This window comes from Micromesistius poutassou (assembly GCF_964030765.1).
Source record: "Micromesistius poutassou genome assembly, chromosome: 9".
NCBI lineage: Eukaryota > Metazoa > Chordata > Actinopteri > Gadiformes > Gadidae > Micromesistius > Micromesistius poutassou.
This window is the reverse complement of record NC_140279.1, coordinates 9,500,732-9,515,750: the sequence shown is the minus strand read 5'-3', so window position 1 is coordinate 9,515,750 and position 15,019 is coordinate 9,500,732. Positions and strand designations below refer to the sequence as shown.

The 15,019-nt window shown below is 48.2% G+C and overlaps 2 protein-coding genes across 12 annotated transcripts in view; one reads left to right on the top strand and one right to left on the bottom strand.

Moving 5' to 3' along the window:
- Window positions 1-6,609: 6,609 nt before the first annotated feature.
- On the bottom strand, window positions 6,610-9,976 carry tm2d1 (TM2 domain containing 1). The gene is made up of 7 exons (XM_084472679.1): window positions 9,831-9,976; window positions 9,362-9,435; window positions 8,258-8,366; window positions 7,948-8,039; window positions 7,605-7,678; window positions 6,888-6,999; window positions 6,610-6,813 (listed from the first exon to the last, which is right to left on the bottom strand). Exons 1-6 carry the CDS (start codon window positions 9,956-9,958, stop codon window positions 6,889-6,891), a joined length of 588 nt encoding a protein of 195 aa, XP_084328805.1. The 5' UTR covers window positions 9,959-9,976; the 3' UTR covers window positions 6,610-6,813; window position 6,888.
- Window positions 9,977-10,173: 197 nt separating this feature from the next.
- The window catches only part of patj (PATJ crumbs cell polarity complex component), a 50,910-nt gene continuing 46,064 nt past the window's right edge, over window positions 10,174-15,019 (top strand). For 3 of the 11 annotated variants that reach the window (XR_014637017.1, XM_084473162.1, XM_084473155.1), the window contains exons 1-3: window positions 10,748-10,936; window positions 11,692-11,870; window positions 14,664-14,855. Coding sequence is in view for 10 of the 11 variants with exons in the window: in XM_084473162.1 (XP_084329288.1) it covers window positions 10,813-10,936; window positions 11,692-11,870; window positions 14,664-14,855 (495 nt within the window). In the remaining variant the exon portion in view is untranslated. Of the gene's footprint in view, window positions 10,465-10,521; window positions 10,537-10,742; window positions 10,937-11,691; window positions 11,871-14,663; window positions 14,856-15,019 lie in introns of those variants that run through there. The other 8 variants (XM_084473156.1, XM_084473153.1, XM_084473160.1 and 5 more) reach the window with 7 other exon arrangements.

Below are 15,019 nucleotides of genomic sequence, written 5' to 3'. Positions count from 1 at the left end.
GGGACGTCACCTTTAAGAAAGTTCCTTTAAGAAGGTCACATTTAAGAAGGTCCCCTTTAAGAGGTTCCTTTAAGATGGTTCCTTTAAGAACCTTTTCTAGCACTCTGTGGACGAGCCGACGCTTCGCCGTACGTTAACCGAGCACGCGCTTTGGGTCGCATCCCCGGCTCTGAGCCAATCAGAGCCCAGTATAATGGAAGTCAAACGATGAGGTTGTCTTTAACGTTTTCAGGTTTCCTGCCATGAGGGAGGTCTCCTGGAGACCGTCCAATCAGAAGCACTTATTCCCGCAGTCAGCCAATAGGCTTGCGAGCGTGGAAACAAACGCAGAGAAAGAAGATGGCGCCTATACCAGAGCCTCTATATATGAATATATATCACATGTTTATCCACCTATATCTATAGATCTATAGATATACAGAGATAAGTATATCTATAGAACTAAAGGTATACAGAGATAGATATCACCGACCCAGCGTCGAAAAAAGATATTTCAAAGTGAGAAAAAGTACAAAAAAAACATGTGCATGTGTTGTAGTTCAAGTCCCTGACACGCCTCATAGGTCCTCCTCTTCATCAGGAGGTCCTCCTCCTCTTCATAAGGAGGTCCTCCTCTTCATCAAGAGGTCCTCCTCTTCATACCCCCCCCCCGTAGAGGAGGTGATGTTAGTCAGGAGGAGATCCCTGGTCATATGCCTTCCACAGGGCTTCTCCTCCTCCTCCTCCTCCTCTTCCTCTTCCCCTCCTCTTCCCCCCCTCCTCCTCCTCCTCCCCCCCCCCTCCTCCTCCACCTCCGTCCGTAGTTAGTTTAAACGGAGCGATCCGATACAAGCTGTGAAAGCCCCTCCCACCCAGACCCTGGGGGCCCTCTCATTGGTCGAGAGGCTTCAGTCCCCAGCCTATCCTCTGTGATGATCTGGAGTAACAATCAGCAGCTCTGAGAGCCACAGCCACACCAGCAACTCCTCCTCCTCCTCACCACCTCTCTCTCTCTCTCTTCTCTCTCTCTCTCTCTCTCTCTCTCTCTCTCTCTCTCTCTCTCTCTCTCTCTCTCTCTTCTCTCTCTTCCTCTCTCTTCTCTCTCTCTTCTCTCGCTCTCCCTCTCTCTCTCTCTCTCTGTGTCTCTCTCTCTCTCTCTCGTTTTGACCAAAGTGAGCATGCTCGCGGGCTGCTGTCAACCACCCCCCCCCCCCCCCCCCCCCCCTCTCGCTCAGGAAACCACTTCCTGTTGCACTTAGAAACGGGAATCTACTTCCTGTTTCCTGAAGGAAACACACAGGCTCCTCCCCTCCCCCCGCAGGTCAGACTATGAGCCTATCGCGTCCCAGGGTTTGGCCACGCCCTGCTCGGTCCTCGGCCAATCAGAGTGCAGGGTTTAGCGTCGGCATTACTTCATAACGATCTGCACTAAGTATTGATTCAAATGTACAAATTAAAGTATGTAATCATTTTAAAAAGTGCTTCTAGGGCTTCTTCCAGCGGAGGATTCTGCACGTTTGACACAAAGCGACTTTAAAGAAAGACTGAAAGAAAACGTTTAAAGCAATAGTTTGTTTTGTTACTGTGTTGATTAGTGATGGAGACAGGCAGACAAGCAGACAGACTGACAGGACAGACAGAGGGACAGACGGACAGGCAGACAGACAGGCAGAAGAGATGGACAGACTTTAAGAGAGACAGACAGACAGACTCAGACACAGGTCCAGTCTCAAGGCGTCACAGGCATCCCTCCTTCAGAGAGGGGGATCCTCCTTCAGAGAGGGGGTGATCCCTCCTTCAGAGTGGGGGGGATCCCTCCTTCCAGGGATGGTCAGGAGGGCAGTGGGGGCCATAATTGACATACATACAAACATACAGGCAGTTCATTTTAAATGGCTGATGCTGGCCGGTTAACCATGAGGAGAGTCCAGTCGCAACACAGGAACAGACAGAAGAATGAATCAGAAGGAGAAGTGCATCATGGAAATGATGACTGCTGCTCATTGAGTAACAGCATAGAGAAACACGAAGCAACATGCATCGATACAGAAACATTATTATGATCGGACACACAGACATATCTATAGGACTGAAAGAGAGACAGACAGACAGACAGACTGACGAGTAAGAGAGACAGCTATACAGACGGACAGACAGGTAGCTCGAAGGAGGACAGATTAGCTTTGTTAATTCCACAGATTTCAAACTGCCCTATTTTCTAAGGCAGGACTTTGTAAGGGTGAGAGTGGTGAGGCCGATCACTCCTCAGATCACTCCTCTCCGGGGGTGACCTGTCGTTGTCAGGGAAGAGTGATCCCAGTTGAAAACTGTCCTCTTCCCCACGTTGTTCATTGTGTTGCGTTCCGTTGTGTTGCTGTCTGTATTTAAGGCTGTGTTGTGCGCTCCGCCATTCTAAATGGTTTAGAGACGCAGTCGCCATCTTTGTTTTGTTCACATTCCATGCAGGAAATAAAGTGTTTGATTCTCAACATGTCGCCTCCTTCTTAACCACCTCTGGTCTGTCGCGCTGATCTTTGACCTCTCATCACCCATCTTTCAACACACATGTGCACTCGCACACGCACACACCCTCGCACACACACGCGCACACGCGGGGGTGAGGTGGGGGGGGGGACTTGAGGGTATTTCTTACCGCTGAGAACCTCAACGCCGGCCGGATAGAGAGGAGGAGGAGGAGAGAGGGAGAGGAGGAGGAGCTTGGAGGAGCGGTGTGTTCCCGTTCCCTGCGGCGCTCCTCCACAGGTCGATGTTCTCCCAGCGTCACTAAGAGGAGCATCAGGTCAGCGCCTCAGGGAGATCTCCTCCTCCTCCTCCACCTCTCTCCTCCTCCTCCTCCTCCTCCCCCTCTCTCCTCCTCCTCCACCTCCACCTCCTCCTCCGCCTGCTGCTCCTCCTCCTCCTCCTCCCCCTCGCTCCTCCTCCTGCTCCTCCTCCTCTTCCCCCTCTCTCCTCCTCTTCAAAGGAGCAGTGGGCGGGGGGGCTGACAGGATGCTCCGCCTCTAACTCTCCGCTCTGCCCTCCAGCCATTGGCTGTCAGCTCCTCTGAAACATCTGAGGCCTCCTCCGTGTGGAGGAGAACAGGAGGAGAGAAGAGAGGAGGAGAACACCACCTCCTGCCTTTTCCTTTAAAGAGAATCCGATGGCGGGGGAAGAGCGTCTCCACGCCGACCCAGGCCTGACGTAGCAACTGATGGAGCAACCCCAACATAGAACCGGTTCTCATAGAACCGGACTCATAGAACCAGACTCATAGAACCGGACTCAGAACTGGACTCATAGAACTGGTCTCATAGAACCGGTTCTAATAGAACTGGACTCATAGAACCGGTTCTAATAGAGATGTCAACAGCCAGTCTGTAGTGTGTGTGGCGTGTAACTAAAAACTAAGTGTGTGTATTTGTGTGGTGGTGAGGGGATTGAGGGGGATCTGTGTGTGTGTGTGTGTGTGTGTGTGTGTGTGTGTGTGTGTGTGTGTGTGTGTGTGTGTGTGTGTGTGTGTGTGTGTGTGTGTGTGTGTGTGTGTGTGTGTGTGTGTGTGTGTGTGTGTGGTATCTGGTTTCAGGGTGAGAGTGACCCTGGGAGTAGACCGCAGGGCTGTGAATTATTCAACCAGAAACACACAGCATCACCTTACTACACACACACACACACACACACACACACACACACACACACACACACGCCTCTACAACACATAGCATCCCCTTACTACACACACACACATCCCCCCTCAACCCACACACAAACTCACACATACACACTCTCACTCCCACTCTCTCTCTGACAGCAACACACACAGTGGTGACCTGAGAGTGACCTGGTAGGCCCCAAGTCCTACTGTCTAGGAGGTCAAAGGTCAGATACCTTAGCCTGTACTTGACCCTGGTGACCCCTCCCCCTCCACTCAGGACAGGAGCCCCTCCTCTCTGAGGGCGGCCTGAGACCCAGAGCAGACCCTCACCCAGAGCAGACCCTCACCCAGAGCAGACCCTCACCCAGCGAGCCAGAAGATGAGCTCAGATAGGGAGGCCACTCAACTGTGTTCTTTTGAGGCTTCATTCTTTCTTTCTTTCTTTCTTTCAAAGTTGCCTTGAAGACTGTACTGTAGTAAAGATGAACACTAATGCATTCTAATGCATACTAATGCTATTGCTTATTTCAGTTCCAGGTCGTAGTTATGTTAACAACCTTATTAAGTTGGGAGGAAGTGTTATGTATGCTAGTGGATAGTTGCTACTCCCATGCCTTAGGGGGCGCTCTACAGCACCTGTTCAGTGTAACTTGTAACATTGTTCTGGTGCTCGTGAATCAGAGGTGAAGTGGATATCAACGTTGTAAACTCTGTTACTAACAAGTTATCCTTTTATTATATACAGAATATAATACTAACCGCTTCAGGCGTTGCGGAGCATAAACAAGGCCGCCAATATTTAGTAAACTAGAAAGTAAACACAATGTTAAGCTTAAACGGTTACAGTATTTATTGTTTCACCGGTGCTGAAATGATCGATCGGTTGGAAACATGATTGTTGACAAACAGGCGACCCCCATTTATATGGCCAGAGGCTAGCTGATTCCTATCCGGTCTACTTCCGGTAGAAGCTTAACGTGCTGAAAAAAACTTTTTCACGTCATGCTATCTACACAAACAATATGTCACATGAAAGCTGAGACTGTGTAGTTAGTTTGTGTTATTAGGTGGTGTTTTGTGGTTAGTTTGTGTTATTAGGTGGTGTTGTGTAGTTAGTTTGCGTCATTAGGTAGTGTTGAGTAGAAAGTTTGTGTTATTAGGTGGTGTAGACCCTGTTGTAGTTTGGACCACTGGTCCAGACTCAAGATATACACACACACACACACACACACACACACACACACTGCTATCATTCCTAATCGATAGCCTGATCAATAGTCTAATCAATAGAGGCTCTGCCCCTAATCCTATCATGCTGTAACCACGGTAACCACATTTGCCCCGCCCTGATGGAGGGCCCTGGACACACCCCCAGCTGGAATGAATGACCACTAAGAGACAAGGATTAAAGCGTCAAATATAGACACACACACACACACATTGTGTGTGTGTGTGTGTGTGTGTGCTAATGTGTTAGGAGAGGAAACATTAATTAGGAAAGGAAATATTAATTAGGTAACGGTTAGGTTAAACCTCTAACCTCCTCATACTCTCATCCCCCTCCTCTCTTCCCCCTCCCGTTCCTCCTCCTCTCCTCCTCTCAGCATTATGTTTTCACAGATTTATTGCTTGCTGACTCACTGTGTGTGTGTGTGTGTGTGTGTGTGTGTGTGTGTGTGTGTGTGTGTGTGTGTGTGTGTGTGTAGTAGAGTGATGGCTGTGACTTCTGTAAACATCTGTAAAAACTGAAACATTGTGTAGGAAACCGACTCGAAACGGGTTGAATCCGAAATAGATCAAACTGTGTGTAGTTAGTTTGTGTTATTAGTTTAGTTGTAAATAACGATGTTAATGCCGATGCCTGCCTCTTTAAGAGAGCAATGAGGTGGGAGCCGTCTAAAGTGGAGACACTTTAGACGGCTCCCACCTCATTTCTGACCAATCAGAGCTTCTCATCCCTGATTGGTTTAGGGATCCATCGTGAAGACTAGAGGGCGGGACCAGAGGCGTGTCTCTTTTCTGCCCAGTACGACACGTAATGCTTACCTACTGCACCTTTAAATGTTGCGCCTAACATAAGATATGTTGGCACACTTATTTTTACTAATGCATATTTTATTTGGCCTAAGAGTTGTACTCTTGTGTAGGCCTACAATAAGATGGAATAAAAGTAACTTTGATTCTGATTCTTAAGTTGAACTAAAACTCTCCCCCCCGGACAGACAGCACATAAGACAGACAGAGATGTAAACGGACAGAAGGGTAGGTAGACAGGCATATAGACAGGCAGACAGACAGACAGGCAGAGAGAAAGGCAGACAGGCAGAGAGGCTTGATGCTGGAAGATAATTGTGAAGACACTTTCTGTCTGTCCCCCCGCCCTCCATCCAGCTCTCCCTCCCTCGGTCTCTCCCCCTCTGTCCCCCCAGCCTATCTCCCTCTCTCCCTCTCTCTCCCCCCCTCTGCTGACTCAGGGGTAGTGCCGGCTCTAAAGTGGTGTGAATACATTAGTGATGAATACATTACCTTCATGTGCTCATTTGTCTTGCTGGTGGCGACCGGGAGGTCTGAGTCCAGCCCCCCCACTTTGTATTCAGCCCCCGTCCTGCCCAGACGGGAAGGGGGGGGGGGGGGGGGGCGTGATTCATTCCGCTGTAAAACTCTGTCACAGCATAAGGGAAGTGCTATGTTTATATATATATATAGTATAGTATATATAGTACAGTATATATACTGTATATATATACTGTGTATATATATACACACACAGAATATATATATATATATAGTACATAAATATATATATACTGTACTATATATACTGTATACATCATGTACATATACAGTACTTATATATGTTTTAAAGTGTTAATCAGGGTTAGGCCACACCCCCCATTATGGTTGGACAGAAGGTCGCATTAAGCAGCTGTTTCCATGGTGATTAATGAATTGGTTAATGAGGAGGCGTGGTTCAGTGGTTCACATTTATATTCCACAAAAGGACTTTATTTACAAAGACAGTTCCAAACATAAATGACAAACAAAAAAACTGTACACCACACGGTTTGTGTGTGTGTGTGTGTGTGTGTAAATGTAATTAACAGGGTAAGTATTTAAAGATGGCTGACAGGAAGTGATGCATGAGGACAGGAAACTCCTCTTTGTCTGATGATCAGATTCACCTGAGAGAGAGACACACAATTAATTACACAACTGTTGACTTTAGGAAGTGTGTGCGTGCGTGGTGCGTGCGTGCCTCAGGGCGACAGCTGCGTCCTCCTGTATGTGTCGTTGTTGATTGACAGCCTGGTCAGTCGGGCGCCGTAGTGATCCACGATGTAGTCGGAGCCGTCAGACGGGCCGACGATCTGACAACACACACACACACACACAGCTTAATACACACACAACTGCACACACACACACACACACACAGCTTAATACACACACACACACACACACACACACACACACACACACACACACACACACACACACACACACACACACACACACACACACACACACACACACACACACACACATTTTCTAAAGTAGTATAGTACTATCATTGTACTATACTATGATAGTATAGTAAAATGATAGTATAGTTCTATACTGTGATAGTACTATTCTATCATAGAACAGGACTATAGTATCTAGTCTATTACCATTTTGTCACTATAGTACTATGGTAGTACCTCATTGTAGGCCTGGGCGATATGGCTGAAAGACATCACTATATAACTTGATCATGTTGATCGATATCGATAACTATTGATAATTGTAATGACCTAAAGTATCGAACCATGTTTGTGTAACAAACCCAGCTGCTAGATTTGGTGGTCCAGTTTCTAATTGATATATATTAAATATATTTTACATTGATATTGATCAAAAGTCTATCACAATACGATAATTTATTGTTTTATTGCCCAGGCCTACCTCATTGTACTACGTAGTACTTTCTTACCTGCATGGTGATCAGCAGGAAGTCCATCAGACTTCCGATCCCACAGAAACCGACAGTACAGAACTTCAGCAGTCCTGAGAGAGAGAGAGAGAGAGAGAGAGACATTGCAGACCGTGATTGTTAGAATATGTTCTGACAGATAATGACTATCGTGATATATATACCTAGATATAGATGTGTTCCAGATCTACATAGAGCAGGGTAGATATAGATGTTCTAGATCTATCTAGAGCAGGATAGATATGGATATAGGTGTTCCAGATCTACATAGAGAAGGGTAGATATAGATGTTCTAGATCTACCTAGAGCAGGATAGATATAGATATGGGTGTTCTAGATCTACCTAGAGCAGGGTAGCCCAGGTAGAAGCGGTCGGCTCCGAGCCATCCCAGGAACAGAGACAGAGCCACGGCCACCTTGTAGGAGTACCCAGTCCTAGAACACACACACAATTAGTTAATAATATTGTTATCTAAATGTTGGTACCAGTTGGATTGTGAATGTTTGTGGGTCTGGACACCACCCCGATGACCAGCTTTTTGTGTGTGTGTGTGTGTGTGTGTGTGTGTGTGTGTGTGTGTGTGTGTGTGTGTGTGTGTGTGTGTGTGTGTGTGTGTGTGTGTGTGTGTGTGTGTGTGTGGCGTCCTTCTTACACGTTCCTGCAGGGGGCGGTCTTGTTGAAGCCCACCTCCTCCCCGCTGAAGCGGAACTCTGTCCCGTTGTCCAAGCGACAGGTGATGTTGGGGGCCGGCAGACATTCCACTGAGGAGGGGGACAGTATCACGTTGTTAGGGGCTGGGTAACCCTACACCACCCCCCTGCACCACCCCTCTACACCAGGGGTTCTCAAACTATATGGGGCCGGGGACCCCTCATAGGGCAGAATCTTTTTCAAGGACCCCCTCATAACCACAATACAAATGTAATCATATAGGCTCTTAACTATTTGTTCTGTTAGATGCTTTTGAACTGTTTTATGCTTCAAACATTCAGTGCTCATATCAGAATAGTGTTAAAGGGGACATATTATACCAGCATGTGTGAGTGTGATGTCAGAAGCGGCACATTTTTTAAACGGCTTGTAATGGCTAATCACACTCACACCTGCTGGTATAATATGTCCCCTTTAAATAATCCTTATATTGCATTTTGGCATAACTTAACATGTAGATAGATTTCTTACTTTTTTTTATGAAATGTGTGTACCAAAATTTAAGCCACATACAGACAGTGACAACAATCAGTGCAAAAACCATTGATGTAACATACAATATAACATTGCATAAATAAACTCAATGCATTGAGAGGCAATTGTTTTAGTAGGTAAATCATGAATCATAGCAAAAGTGTGTAAAATTGAACTGCAACAACACCCCTGTGGACCACACCTCTACACCACCCCTCTGGACCAGCCCTCAGTACTGGAGACACTCACCCCTCAATACTGAGGACACTCAGCCCTCAGTACGGAGGACCCTCACCCCTCAGTACGGAGGACTCACCCCTCAGTACTCAGGACCCTCACCCCTCAGTACTGAGGACACTCACTCCTCAGTACTGGAGACACTCACCCCTCAGTACTGAGGACACTCAGCCCTCAGTACTGAGGACACTCAGCCCTCAGTACTGGAGACACTCACTCCTCAGTACTGAGGACACTCACCCCTCTACACTTATCAGTACTGAGCCCCTCAGTACTGAGGACCCTCACCCCTCAGTACTGAGGACACTCACCCCTCAGTACTGAGGACACTCACCCCAGGCCAGGCGGCCCCTGCAGCTCTCCGCCTCCTGCGTGGCCTCGTCGATCTTGGGGTCTCTGCAGAGGTACGTTGGGGGGGGGGGGGGGGTTTAGGAAACCACCGGACTGAGACTGGAGGGGAGAGCGTTCCGCTAGGTCTGCTCTGGGGTCCGCGACGGAGCTCAGACACGCCCCTCAGAGGACCGTGTAGGAGAAACCGCAGGGCCCTTCAGAACCGAACTACCCCCCCCCCCCCCCCCTAACGGGTTCTACTAATTGAGCAGGGAACTCTGGGTCTAGGTCGTACGACTCTAGAACAGGGGCTATTCTAGGGCCTAGGTTCTAGACAGACAGACAGACGCACACAGGACAGATTGTGAAGTTCCATTTAAAAGTATGGAGCCATGGTACCCCTTAGCTTAGGGTTAGCATCAGCTAGCCTAGCATGTCGTTATAGGTAAAGCAGCGGTGAGCCTGAAGGATATTGTCCGAGGCGGAGGTCTCCGCAGCGGTCCAGCTCCTCCCCCAGAAGCCCCGTGCTAAGGTGGTTCAGGACACAGGAGAACCAGCCGAGGAGAACCCAGGACCGTAAACACAACCAGCGAGCCGCCATGTTCCCAGTCCCCAGCGGGAGTCACGTGACAAGAGGGAGGCACCATGTTTGGTGTCTCGCCGGTCACGTGATGCGTAAGTGACACTGATCACGTGGAGGTTCCTCGTTCGTGCATCACAGTGCGCGTGCGCAGCCATGGCTTCCCGGCGGCTACAAACAAACTACAAAAATGGTTTCCGTCGGACGACGTTACAAGTGGTTCGCCTGCTAGGCGGCTAACCGGTTAGCCGACTGTTATTAAGTTTCAAAGTGACTTGTTGGCTTAAAACCGCCTTTATACGGAGGATGATAATTAGTTGTTAATTATTATAATTATAGAGTTGTGTTTAGCGCGGCGGGAGCCAGTCGCCGGTTCAATATGTGTTTGGTCAAACTTTGATCTAACTTTATAAAGTTTGCTGAGTGCACCTGTTTCCTGGAAACACCTCCCATATATGGACCTGCAGGGAGACCTGTCACCCCAACCACCCCCCCTCTGATAGGTCAGCTTCACTTCCTGTTCTCAGGTGAGCCACTCAGGTGAGACGCGCGGGGCACGTCGTGGGTTGTTGTTTATTTCGGATGTTTGGACGTCGAAGGTGAAGCCGTTGTTGTGATTGTGATGTTTATCTAGTTTCTGTCTTTCTCTGTCTGTCTGTCTGTCTGTCTGTCTGTCTGTCTGTGTGTGTGTGTGTGTGTGTGTGTCTCTCTCTCTCTCTCTCTCTCTCTCTCTCTCTCTCTCTCTCTCTCTCTCTCTCTCTCTCTCTCCCCCCCCCCCCTCTCTGTAAACAAGACATGCTAACGGTTAGCTTAGCTTTAACAAGTTAGGGAAGGGAACTTCCCTAACTTTAAAAGAGATTGAACCATAATGTTTTATGTATTGTTTTGTCTCACTCTTGAACGTTGAAGAAAGCTGTGACAGCGAGCGAGAGACCAGCAGGAGAGAGAGACAGAACACCAGAGAGACAGACGGGGCCATGTACGACAATGTACCTGCAGGTCAGTGTAATAGTCTCTGATCTATAGTGTAATAGTCTTTGATCTATAGTGTAATAGTCTGTGATCTATAGTGTAATAGTCTCTGATCTATAGTGTAACAGTCTTTGATATATCGTGTAATAGTCGTTTATCTATAGTGTAATAGTCTCTGATCTATAGTGCAATAGTCTTTGATATATCGTGTAATAGTCGTTTATCTATAGTGTAATAGTCTGATCTATAGTGCAATAGTCTTTGATCTATAGTGCAATAGTCTTGGTCTCCAGTGTAATAGTCTCTGATCTATAGTGTAATAGTCTTTGATCTATAGTGTAATAGTCTTTGATCTATAGTGTAATAGTCTGTGATCTATAGTCTTATAGTCTGTGATCTATAGTCTAATAGTCTTTGATCTATAGTGTAATAGTCTGTGTAGTGTAATAGTCTGTGATCTATAGTGTAATAGTCTCTGAGCTATAGTGTAACAGTCTTTGATATATATCGTGTAATAGTCGTTTATCTATAGTGTAATAGTCTCTGATCTATAGTGCAATAGTCTTTGATCTATAGTGCAATAGTCTTGGTCTCCAGTGTAATAGTCTCTGATCTATAGTGTAATGGTCTTTGACCTGTGGTGTAATAGTCTTTGATCTGTAGTCTGTTGTCTCCAGTGTAAAAGTCCTTGTGTCCAGTTTAACAGTCCTTGTCTCTAGTTTAACAGTCCTTGTCTCCAGTGTAACAGTCCTTGTCTCCAGTGTAACAGTCTGTGTCTCCAGTGTCTGCAGTGGAGCGCCAGCAGGTGTTGGCGGCTCTGGAGCGGTTGCAGACCAAGCTGGTCCAGAAGGAGGAGTGGGGTCCCAGCAAGACCCTGGGGGCCCTGAGGGACACCCTGCAGGGCCCCCTGCTGGCCCACATCCTCACCCTGCAACACTCGGTCAGACACCTCAGAGACCAGGTCCGAACCGCACTACAGCACCAGTTAACACACTGTACCATGTAACACACTGTACCAGGTAACACTAACACACTGTACCAGTTAACACTAACACACTGTACAAGGTAACACTAACACACTATACCAGGTAACACTATACCTGGTAACACTAACACACTGTACCAGGTAACACTAACACACTGTACAAGGTAACACTAACACACTGTACCAGGTAACACACTGTACCAGGGAACACACTGTACCAGTTAACACTAACACACTGTACCAGTCAGGGTTTCCTTTGTCCGGTAATTAGCGGACATTGGCCGAAAAAAAAATTAAATGTCAGACCAAATTTTATCCCTCCGGTCAAATTGTCAGATTGAAATTTGCTAATAATCTGTCTAAATAATAGTCTGCTGACACTGCTCTTCTTATCGATGCCGTAAGCCTGCGACGAGATGCCCTCGCTGTGATGACAGCGCTCTGTGGCTACGGAGGATTGCATTTCTCCACAGCCTGCAAAGTCCTCATATGCGATCTGAACGACATTTATCCAGAGTGGGCCAAGCTCGCAAAAATAGCATGAGTGATCCCTGTCTCTAGTGTTCATGCGGAAAGGGGGTTCTCTCTGCAGAATCAGATCAAGACAAAGCAGCGAATTTGCCTTGCAGAGTACAAGGTTACGTGACTTTATGCGCATCGCAAGTTGTGAAGAGACACTGAGCAGTTTTAATTTTAAGTCGGCTGCTGCACTGCAAAGCAGCGGTAAAAAGATTTTTAAAAATTGCCTTAAATGACAATGCTATAGGCCTAGTTATTTGTTTGTTCCTATGTGTTACACCTCTCCTGCTGTCGGCTCACAGGAGCACAGGGGAGACGTTCAGGAATGTGGTCGGAATGAAGCAGCCACAGTTTCTTGACAGGCTGGGTACTTTATTCTTACACACAACCGGACTCCTTCATTTCCTCACTAAAATGATGCGCTACCGCTCGCGCTCCTCATTCGTCCACTCACTCGCTGACGTCACCCACACACACACTGCCATTCTCGTGCACACACATACGCTACTCGTAACGCTATGCCTTGTTATTGTGAATCAGACACGTTCATGTTTTTTACCATCTATTTGAAAGTTAGGCTATTAAACATGTTGCATCCTATACAGCCTGATTATGTCATTATTTAAGCTTCATAGCCTAATTAAGAAGAGATAATAGGATATTTGACCAGCTTATCATCAAAATGTCTGGAAAACTAAACCTCTCCAGGTCAATTTGACTGGCACAGTTTTTTTCTAGCGGGAACGCTGGTACCAGTTAACACACTGTACCAGGTAACTCACTGTACCAGTTAACACACTGTACCAGTTAGCACCAACACACTGTACCAGTTAACTCACTGTACCAGGGAACACACTGTGAACACACACGTGAGCTAAAGTGCTAGCGGTAGCATGAGGCAAAGCTCTAGCGGTAGCGTAGCGTGAGGTAAAGCTCTAGCGGTAGCATGAGCTAAAGCTGTAGGGGTAGCGTAAGGTAAGGCTCTAGCGTTAGCGTTGTGTAGCGTGTGCTAAAGTGCTAGCGGTAGCATGAGCTAAAGCTCTAGCAGTAGCGCAGAGTGTGCTAGCGGCCCCGCCCTCCCTGCTGGCGGCCTATCCCAGGCCATCTGTATTCAGGGCGCCGCCGCTAACGCCAGCCGTCCAATACACTCTCCTCTCTCCTCCCCCTCTCTCCTCCTCCTCCTCCGCCGCCGGCACATTAAGATAATGCCCAACTGATGCAGGCTCCACAGTCTAAGTGCTTCCAAGGTCACTGAGAGGAGGAGGAGGAGATGGAGAGGGGGAGGAGGAGGAGAGAGGGGGGGAGATGGGGAGGAGGAGAGGAGAGAGAGGAGGAGGGGGAGGAGGTGGTGTTACAGCTATAGCTGGACTCTCCTCCCTCTGTCTCCCTCCCTGTTCTCCTCCACTCTCCTCCTCCTCCCCCTCTCTCCTCCTCCTCCCCCTCTCCTCCTCCCTCCTCTCTCCTCCTCCCTACTCCTCCTCTTTCGTCCTCCCTACTCCTCTCTCCTCTCTGATCTTCGTCCCTTGCTTCTCCTTCTCCTTCTCTCTCTCTCTCTCTCTCTCTCTCTCTCTCTCTCTCTCTCTCTCTCTCTCTCTCTCTCTCTCTCTCTCTCTCTCTCTCTCTCTTTATTATGTCCTGTCTGGTGGATGAGAAACGGCCGGGCGAGCCTCTATTGATGAGATGGGCTCAGATCTGCTCTGTCAGCCTGATCCACTCCCACCGTGGGGGAGGCAAGGTCATTAATGCAGGGAGGGGGGAGACAAGGAGAGGGAGGGAAAGAGGGGGGAGACAGGGAGGGAGAGAGGGGGGGAGAGAAGGAGAGGTGGACAGGGAGGAAGAGTCACAGAACACACACACACACACACACCAGTGTCTGTTTAATTAATTTAATTGTGTACCTTTTTATTCTTGATACATTTGAGTTCTCTTTCTCTCCCCTCTATGTCTCTCACCCTGTCTCTCTCTCCCCCGTCTCTCATCCTGTCTCTTTTCCCCTCTGTCTCTCACCATGTCTCTCTCTCTCCCCCTCTCTGTCTCTTGCTCTGTCTCTCCATCTCCCCCTCTATGTCTCTCGCCCTGTCTCTCTCTCTCCCCCTCTATGTCTCTCACCCTGTCTCTCTCGCCCTGTCTCTCTCTCCCCTTCTATGTCTCTCGCCCTGTCTCTCACCCTGTCTCACTCTCCCCCTCTATATCTCTCGCCCTGTCTCTCTCTCTCCCCCTCTATGTCTCTCGCCCTCTCTCTCTCTTTAGCTCTCTGACTCCAGTGACTTCAGTTTCTCCAGGAGGGGTCAGCTCATCGTGAGCCAGGCTCCGCCCACAGCCTCCTCTCTTCAGGCTCCGCCTCCTCAGTCCTCTGTCCTGGCCCCGGCCTCTGTACCGTCCAATGGGAACGCTTCGCTCTCTCCGGAGCATGTCCAGAGATGGATCCAATCAGTGTCCAAGGTACACACACACACAGACACACACCTACACACCCACACACCTACATACCTACACACACAAACACGGACCAGTCTGATTGTGGTCCAGGAGGTGGAGGTGGAGGTCTGACTGTGGTACTGGTCCAGGAGGTGGAGGTCTGACTGTGTTACTGGTCCAGGAGGTGT

Coding starts and splice junctions, on each gene's coding strand:
- tm2d1 (XM_084472679.1), bottom strand. CDS start 9,958: ATGGCGGCTCGCTGGTTGTGTTTACGGTCCTGGGTTCTCCTCGGCTGG. Junction 8,367..9,361: donor CAGGGGCCGCCTGGCCTGGG/GTGAGTGTCCTC, acceptor CCCCCTCCTCAG/TGGAATGTCTGCCGGCCCCC. Junction 7,000..7,604: donor TCCTGCTGATCACCATGCAG/GTAAGAAAGTAC, acceptor GTGTGTTGTCAG/ATCGTCGGCCCGTCTGACGG.